Source organism: Octopus bimaculoides, chromosome 10 (genome assembly GCF_046866305.1).
Source record: "Octopus bimaculoides isolate indiv1 chromosome 10, ASM4686630v1, whole genome shotgun sequence".
NCBI classification, from domain to species: Eukaryota; Metazoa; Mollusca; class Cephalopoda; order Octopoda; family Octopodidae; genus Octopus; species Octopus bimaculoides.
The window spans coordinates 33,372,704-33,382,767 of NC_142937.1; the positions used below are offsets into that span (position 1 = coordinate 33,372,704).

Genomic DNA, 10,064 nt, shown 5'->3' on the forward strand with positions numbered 1-10,064 from the left:
CTGCAAGACACTTGGGCTTGTTCCTCTATTATACTTTTTAGCCTCTCGACACTTGGTATAGAACCATTTCCTTGCCTCTCGATAACCCTGCTCACCATTAGTTGAGGGGAACTTTTCCTTTTCCTTGTGCTTTCTTGCAAGTTAAATTATGACCACACTAGTGCTGGTTGCATGAAAAAGCATCCAGTGCACACTGTAAAGTGGTTGGCATGAGGAAAGGTATCCAGTTGTAGAAAACATATCAAAACTAATACAGGAGTACAACACAGCTCTGTTGCTTGCCAGACCCTATCAAGCCATCTGATATATGCCAGTATGGAAAATGGGCATTGAATGATGATAATTATGATGATACATCATCATTAACCTTTAGCATACTTTAGGTGCATCATGCCATCATATGAGTTTTCTCCCCTGTAATAACAGGGCAGGGGCAACAATCCTAGAGAAAATGCAATGTGCTAAAGGTTATTACTCCAGAAATCCTTTCCATGCTTTTATACTCCATTAAACAAGTATGGCAGAAGTGGAATAAGAAAACAAAACTGAACACTGACCGAGAGACTTAGAATTAAAGCTGTGAGCAAAAGGTTATGACTGTGGCTAAGGAATGAATCCTTCATAGCAGAAACTACGAAAAAAAAAAAGAACTACCCCACCAAAACATCAAGTGAATGATAATACACAACACAACTGTAAAATATGTGGTTTTGTAAGGAAATAATATAATTGTATTTTGCTGCCTAGTTTTAGTGAGAAAGGCATGCATGCATACATAGTGACCATCACCAGAAATGGAACAAGTGTAATGAAAGTAGTATCATCTTGTCATACCTAATGGTAATAGTAATTATAATGGTTTTCAATTTGGGCACAAAGCCAGAAATTTTGAGGGTCAGTACCACACACCCCAGTACCGGGCAGATGCTTTATTTTACTGAACTCCGAGGGGTGACAGGCAAAGTTAGTCTTGGTAGAATTTGAACTTTGAATATACAGAACTGGAAAAAATACTGCAAAGCATTTTTTTTTCAATACTCTAACAATTCTGCCAGCTCCAATCACAACAACAACAAAAAGAACAACAATAAACATACATACATACATGTATATATATATATATGTGTGTGTGTGTATAGGTATGACATATTTGAAGTTTTCATGCATTAGAAGCTATATCAACATTAGGAAATAACCACAGAAATGAAATGGTATAAAAACACACACAACCAATGGTTTCTGAGAATGACAAAGTAGCTATACTTGGGTATATGCCTGTTTACTCAGACAGGCAAATTGTCCAGATATTATTGACAAAGACCACCAGGATAAGAAAAGGCATCTAGTATTCAATACATTTATTCAAATGGATGACAACAATATGTCTTTACAAGAAATTGAGAAACTATCCAAATATAAAGATATGGAACTAGAGTTATCAATAACAATGAGTGCTTTGAGAAAGGTAAAAAGAGATGCAGCCAAATATATATATATATATATTTATACTACCAAGACCCAAACACACATACTTACACACACGCATGCGCACACATTCACAGAGACGCACTCACAGGCACAGACACACACAGAAACTCTCCTGGGTACTGCATATACACATATTACATTGAGTACTTTCAATACATTACAAAATACGATGCTAGATAACTCAAGTATACAGAACTACCTTCAATTTGCAGTGAAATTCTTCTAACACTATAACAATACAACTGCTGAAATATTAATGATATTGGTTTCTTGCATTAGGAACAGCTCACTAATTTATAAGGGTGGAACATAATTCAATATAGATGTAGTATATACTGGCCCTTTTTCTTTCTATTGATTCATGTTTGAATATTCTATGTAAATTATTAAATTATTACGATTAGAACATAAGATCTCATACGCGCTTGTACGAGTTAAACAGAAATAAGCCACAAAATACAGGTACAATATGGACTTTCTATTATACAGGTACTGCATGCAGTCACCAAGCTAGTTTATTAGTACTCTGGAAAATTGATGACATACCTGTTGTCACAAAGAACTGGATACTACAGATACCAAAACTGTTGTTGTTGTTGGCACTCCGTCGCTTACGACGTCGAGGGTTCCAGTTGATCCGATCAACGGAACAGCCTGCTGCTTGTGAAATTAATGTGCAAGTGGCTGAGCACTCCACAGACACATGTACCTTTAACGTAGTTCTCGGGGATATTCAGCATGACACAGTGTAACAAGGCTGACCCTTTGAATTACAGGCACAACAGAAACAGGAAGTAAGAGTGAGAGAAAGTTGTGGTGAAAACGTACAGCAGGGTTTGCCACCATTCCCTGCATGAGCCTTGTGGAGCTTTAAGTGTTTTTGCTCAATAAACACTCAATGCCCGGTCTGGGAATCGAAACCGCGATCCTATGACTGCGAGTCTGCTGCCCTAACCACTGGGCCATTATGCCTCCATAACAAAACTGTAAACAATGTAAAATGACTTCAAGAAATACAAATGCTTGCAAGAATGTATGTGCGTGAGTGACATGATACAGAGTCACATTTCTGGGCCATGACAATCGTTAAGATGTTTGATATTGCCAACAACCTGGTCCAAGTGGTGTCACCAAATATGTCATTTGTATGTAAATGGCCAAATATTTGGAATCTGTAACATTTGAGAAAGGAATATTCAAAATTGACTCTTCTTATATTCAATTTTTCACCATTGCCCTAATGTAAAAAATAATGAACTTAAATAATACTGAAGTATACTATAAATATATAAAGATATGCACAAGCATTGCATAAATACATATTCATATAATCATAGCAAAAAACATACATACAAGACATCTGTGTGTGTATGTGTGCGTGTGTAAATATATATATATATATATATATATATATATATATATATATATATATATATATATATATATACTCTCTCTCTTTACTCTTTTACTTGTTTCAGTCATTTGACTGCGGCCATGCTGGAGCACCACCTTTAGTCGAGCACTATCACTTGACAACCGATGTTGGTGTGTTTACATCCCTGTAACCTGGCGGTTCAGCAAAAGACACCGATAGAATAAGTGCTAGGCTTATAAAGAATAAGTCCTGGGGTTGATTTGTCCGACTAAAGGCGGTGCTCCAGCATGGCCACAGGCAAATGACTGAAACAAATAAAAGAATACATGGAAATATATATTCTTAATCACCCTGATTTTACAAGTTGTTGCAAAGTTTTACAATAAATCTGTTACGTTAATGCAATAACAGAAATACATGCAAAACAACAGCAATAGCACAAAGATGATGATGATGATGATGATGATGATGATGATGACGACGACGACGACGACGACGATGATGATGATGATGATGATGATGATGATGGGCAATGATAGTTGTTTCTCATTTAGGCACATGGCTAGAAATTTGGAGATAGGGATGTAGTTAATGGTACTTTATTTCATCAACCCGAAGATGATGAAAGACAAAGATTTGAACTCAGAACTTCTAGGATTTGAACACAGGTCACAATAAATTTTGTTTAGTGTTCTACCAGTGCTATGGATGATGATAGCAGCAGTGGTGATACATGTTTGTGTATTTATAGGGAAAGGAAGAGAGGGTTTGGTTCAACTGACCGCCAGAATATTGCTGGTACTTATTTTATTAATCTCGTTACAGGGGAAAGTAATTTGAAGTTGGAATGTTGAAAAGTTGGTACAAGGCATTGTATCACATCTACTGTTAATAATACTCCACTTTCATAACAATTAGAACATTAGTTTTGATAATAATAATAATAATAAATAGTAATAATAGTAACAACAATGATGATGATGATGATGTCAATAAAATCTGAATAACAACAATAGATACACATAAAAATCTCGTTTTATGAAAGAATTGTTATGATTTCTCATTGTAAGGGCATATAATTGTTGTAGACTATGAAGATAATATTGGTGATATGAAAAAGTAAATAGAAACAAAAAACAAAAAGAAGTAACCCTAAAAAATAGAAATGGTAAAGAAAGACAATGTTTGTGTGTTATATAGCTTTTATTTATGGCTTACCAATAAAAAGTTAATGCATTTGTGGAGTGTTTTAGTGAAATGGCCATTCTCAGATAAACAATGGCAGCTAATGTAGTTGAGGCATTATAAGTACATATTGTAGACACATATACATGTGCACTCAACACATACATGTATAGCAATGTCTGTGTATATACATGTGTGTAGAAGTGTGTAGGAGTATATACATATTCTTAAATATACATACATTGCACAAAACATATTAATGTGTAAGCGTGTGTCTGCCCATATAGAATATTTAAAATATATATGTATATACACCTACACATACACATGTAGTTAGATAGATTGAAAGATATAGATATACAATTTCAGCTTATGTAGCATTATCAGTGTATACACATATTTTGATTTATATAAATACACATGTCCATGCATGCACATATATACACATGTATATAAACTGCATTTATATATGATTGTGAGTGTGTAGATGTATAAACAAGATATATAACAACAACAAAAAAAGAACCCCAAAATCTATATAAGTACATGAATTAAGTATAATAAACATAACAGTTGTAAGTATGTTTACTTAAATTAATATTAACTAATGTGTATATAAGTGTTTATTCAAAAGACAGGATGTTACTATCTTAAACAGGATTTGAATATCACTTTCTTTAACTTAATATTGTAATTATTTTTCTCAAACATATTTGTATGTATGTATGCATTTGAGTGTATGTCTGTACACACACACACACACAAATGCACATGCATACATACATACATCATTTTCTGTCTCTTCTCTCATGGCTCGTCTACCAAGCGTTCATAATAATTTTTCTATCGTCTTGGCTCAACAGTCCTCACCGTTTGTTTTTACTGTCTTGTTTCTCACTGTCCTGTTCTTACTGTTTTTTACTGTCTTGTTCTCACTGTCCTGTTCTTGTTAACACTTTCACTCTCCGCAAAAAATCCGAAATTTTATTTAATTTGCTTTGCAGGAAGGACTGTTTCAACGAAGTTGCATATTGTCCTTGCCTTCGAAACGCGGAGTAGTTGAAACAAGGACAACTGACGAAGGGGTATACTCTTTATGTTACATGTCTCGTTTCTCTGTTTGTTTGTTTCCTTGTTCACAAAGAAATTCGTTTTCTATGTTTTGTTTTTATGTTTTCGTTTCTCATTGTGTTCAACGTCTTTTTGATGCCCTGTACCCATATGTGCATGTATATATACATATATATGTCGGTATGTACATATATCATCATCATCATCATCATCATCATCATCATCATCGTTTAACGTCCGCTTTCCATGCTAGCATGGGTTGGACGATTTGACTGAGGACTGGTGAAACCGGATGGCAACACCAGGCTCCAATCTAATTTGGCAGAGTTTCTACAGCTGGATGCCCTTCCTAACGCCAACCACTCAGAGAGTGTAGTGGGTGCTTTTACGTGTCACCCGCACGAAAACGGCCACGCTCAAAATGGTGTCTTTTATGTGCCATCCGCACAAGCCAGTCCAGGGGCACTGGCAACGATCTCGCTCGAAAATCCTACAGGGGCCAGTCAGGTGGTACTGGCAACGGCCACGCTCAAAATGGTGCATCTCATGTGCCACCCGCACAAGAGCCAGTCCAGGGGCACTGGCAACGATCTTACTTGGCTTGCCGGGTCTTCTCACGCACAGCACATTTCCAAAGGTCTCGGTCAGTAGTCATCGCCTCGGTGAGGCCCAATGTACGACCCACATACACACACACATGCATATATATATATACATACACAGATATATATATATACACATACATACACACACATATATACATACATACACACATATATATATACATACATACACACATATATATACATACATACATACACACACACACACACACACACATATATATACATACATACATACACACATATATATACATATATATATATATATATATATATATATATATATATATATATATATATGTATGTGTGTGTGTGTGTGTGTGTGTATGTATATATAGTTGAAATTTATAGAAAAACAAAAGACAAAGACAGGTGTATGAACAAGCAAGTGTATTAGTTTGACGTTTGAGAAAAATGAAAAAGTCTTTTATATTTCGAGCCTATGCTCTTCAACAGAGAGGAATAAGAGAAAATAAACAGAGAAAGAATGAGAAAAACTTCTAGAGTTCAGTGGTCCAACATGGCAAATATATACATACATTATATATATATATATATATATACATATATATATACACACACACACATACATTATATATATATATATATATATACATATATATATACACACACACACATACATATATACATACACACGCACGCACGCAAACAAAAATATATGTTGCTTGGTTGTGTTGAGGCAGTAATAAGAGAATTGTATTGAAGTGTAGTAGTGTCATCTGACAGTGTTGTGGTGGTAGTAATTGTGTTGTTGTGGCAGTGCAATGTTGCATGAGAAGACAAAGAACAAAAGTTAATGGCTGGTGAGAGGGAGAAAGTGTATGTGTGTGTGCAGATAAGAGATGATCTGTATTGCTTCTCTCTTAAAACTAATATCCCAGGGAGTAAATGGGGTTGTGGGGGACTGAAGGTCAGGGGTGGTGGTGGAACACATGAAGTGCTTCCTGGTTTGCTAGCTGAAGTCAGTCTCCGACCAGTTGCTTTCGACGTCACTGCCTTCTAGGTCTCCCAGGGGATTGTTGACGTCATTGTCACTGCCTTCCATATCTTCAACCTCCATGTCGTATGAACCTTCCAGGCCATTGTCTGTTTGTTTCTCAATTCTTTGGATGCCCTCCTTTGCAGGTAAATTGGCTGGGTCCATCCTGAGGGCTATACTGTAGTGATTGACAGCCTCCAGTGCTTCGTTGGTCTGTGACAGGAAGTCCCCGAGCATTTGATGGAGATGGCAGGTGTTGTGGTGGACCAGGGTCTTGCGAAGTAGTTCAATAGCCTTGTCGTACTGCTGTTCCTTGCCCAGTATCACAGTCATCACATACACAGCCTCCAAATATGAACTGTCCAGTTTCATTGCTTTCTCGACATATTGTTTGGCCTTTATTGCTGTTGTAGGTTCTTCAGACAGTACAGAGGCATAGAGTGTCAAAGATCTTGCATTGTTACCCAACTATCTCACTGCTTTCCCAGCTAAATTGATCGCCTCTCTGGGTCGGTGGCTGGCCATATAACAGTCAATTAAACCTTTGTGCGCTTCAAATCTGTATGGGGCCAGCGTGATGGCTTCCCTAAAATGTGATGCAGCATCTTGCATCTTCTTTAGCTCAAGCAATGCAAAACGCTTTAAGAGCAAAGCTTCAATGTTTCGGTTATCAATAGTGTATGCCTTCTGAGCAAAGTAAACTGCCTTCGGCACAGCCTTTACCACCTTCCTGTTGGCCATACAGTAGTAGCCAATGACTACCCATGGCTCAGGGATGTGTTCGTTGCCATACATCACATGGTTTGCTAAACTTTCCAGTTCTGTCATCTTTTTCTCTTTCAGGTAAAGGTAGGCCAAAGTGTCCATGTTTTTCACGTTGAGACGGTCAGTAAGGTGAGCCTTTTGGAAGAGTTGCATAGCTTGTGTGTAGTCACCGTTGAGGAAGTGGGCCTCGCCCAAGGAGAAAAGAAGTCGGACATTATTTTTCAGGTATGGATATATGCATATATTTATATATTACATGCATACATATATACAGTAATCCCTCAACTATCACAGGTTTTATATTCCAAAACCTCCCACAGAAATAATTAAAATCTAAAAAAATCTAAATACCTATCAACCACAGAAACCCGTGGTATACTGAGGATTTTGCAAAATAAATTTACTTATATTAGCCAGAAAAATCTGCAATGTACTGAGTGCATGATAGGTGAATTGTGATGTAATGACTGCACAATAAGTGAACAGTGATATGGCGAGGGATTACTGTATATATATATATATATATATATATATATATATATATATATATATATATATATATATGTACATACATACATAATATATATATATATATATATATATATATATATATGTACATACATACATAATATATATATATATATATATATATATATATATATATATATATATGTACATACATACATAATATATATATATATATATATATATATATATATATATATATACATACATAATATATATATATATATATATATATATATATATATATATATATATATATACATAATATATATATATATATATATATATATATATATATATATATATATATATATATATATATACATACATATATATATATATATATATATATATATATATATATATATATATATACATACATATATATATATATATATATATATATATATATATATATATATATATATATATATACATACATATATATATATATATATATATATATATATATATATATATATATATTTATATATATATATATATATATATATATATATATATATATATATTAGATTGGAGCCTGGTGTAGCCATCCGGTTGCACCAGTCCTCAGTCAAATCGTCCAACCCATGCTAGCATGGAAAGCGGACGTTAAACGATGATGATGATGATGATGATGATATATATATATACACACACACACACACATACATATATGTTATATCTTATACATACATATATAATTTTGACAGAGTGCCCCGCTCTGTTATATGGTGGTCTCTAAGGAAGTTAGGAGTAGAGGAGTGGCTTGTTAAAGCTGTACAAGCCATGTACAGGGGTGCTGTCAGAAAGGTGAGAGTTGGCCAAGAATACAGTGATGAATCTACATACAGGTAGGGGCTCACCAGGACTCAGTTCTCAGCCCACTCTTATTCATTATAGTCCTCCAGGCCATAACAGAGTAATTCAAAACTGGATGTCCATGGGAACTAATATATGCTGATGATCTTGCTCTTATTGCAGAATTTTTAGCAGAATTGGAGAAGAAGAAGAAACTCCTGGTATGGAAACGAAAGCTGAAGTCGAACGGCCTTAAAGTTAATCTAGCTAAGACCAAAGTCTTTCTGTCAGGTAAATGGCCCTGCTCAATGTGTAGGAAAGGAGTTGGAAGAAATTCCATTCACTGCACCCAGTGTAAACTATGGACATATAAGAGGTGCAGTGGACATGGAAGAGGTGCATTAGATTAACAGATAAAGTCGTCTTGTATGTGCCAGATGTACAGGAACAATAAGCACTAAGAGCATATGGGACTTAGATTCTCCCAAATGCCCAAGAAGCTCTCTTGAGGTTGTAGATAGTTTCTATTTACCTAGGTGACCATATTAACTATGGTGGGGGATGTTCTTGTGGGGGAATAGTTCTGGTTGGATAACTAAACCTAGATATCATGTAGGGAGATCTTGAAGGTTAACAGGTCCCCAACCAAAGATGAAATCTGTAGGAGTCTCCCACACAGTACAATATTACTTATATTGATTTCAAATTTTGGCACAAGGCCAGAAAAGTCAGAAGAGGGGGTTAAGTCGATTACATTGACCCCAGTGTTGCACAGGTACTTATTTCATCGATCCTGAAAGAATAAAAGTCAAAGTTGACCTTGGCAGAATTTGAACTCAGGACGTAAAGATGGATGAAACACCACAAAGCATTTTGCATAGTGTGCTAATGATTCTACCAGCTGGCCATCTTACAATATTATTTATATTAGCAAGGTGGCGAACTGGCAGAAACGTTAGCACGCTGGACAAAATACTTAGGGGTATTTCGTCTGTCTTTACGTTCTGAGTTGAAATTCTGCTGATGTTGACTTTGCTTTTCATCCTTTTGGGGTCGATAAAGTAAGTACCAGTTGCATACTAGGGGTCGATCTAATCAACTGGACCCCTCGAGCCTTGTGCCTAGAATAGAAAACAATATAACTACGTATTAAGGAGGCGAGCTGGCACAAATGTTAGCATGTCGGACGAAATGCTTACGGGTATTTCATCTTTCTTTACATTCTGAGTTT

At 35.6% G+C, this 10,064-nt stretch overlaps 3 protein-coding genes across 3 annotated transcripts in view; all 3 read right to left on the minus strand.

The window, feature by feature from the left end:
* Positions 1-10,064, minus strand: part of LOC106877315 (cytosolic carboxypeptidase 6-like) — a 1,751,930-nt gene that overhangs the window by 277,063 nt on the left and 1,464,803 nt on the right. The window lies entirely within an intron of this gene.
* Positions 6,118-7,114, minus strand: LOC149133523 (anaphase-promoting complex subunit 7-like). The gene has a single exon (XM_089358543.1). The coding sequence runs from the start codon at positions 7,112-7,114 to the stop codon at positions 6,716-6,718; it is 399 nt and encodes a 132-aa protein (XP_089214669.1). The 3' UTR covers positions 6,118-6,715.
* Positions 6,118-7,732, minus strand: LOC106875076 (anaphase-promoting complex subunit 7). Its single transcript, XM_014923040.3, has one exon. It carries the CDS (start codon positions 7,658-7,660, stop codon positions 7,211-7,213), a length of 450 nt encoding a protein of 149 aa, XP_014778526.3. The 5' UTR covers positions 7,661-7,732; the 3' UTR covers positions 6,118-7,210.

Excerpts from the sequence above, each read along its gene's own strand:
- LOC149133523 (XM_089358543.1), bottom strand. The coding sequence starts at position 7,114 with ATGAAACTGGACAGTTCATATTTGGAGGCTGTGTATGTGATGACTGTG.
- LOC106875076 (XM_014923040.3), bottom strand. The coding sequence starts at position 7,660 with ATGCAACTCTTCCAAAAGGCTCACCTTACTGACCGTCTCAACGTGAAA.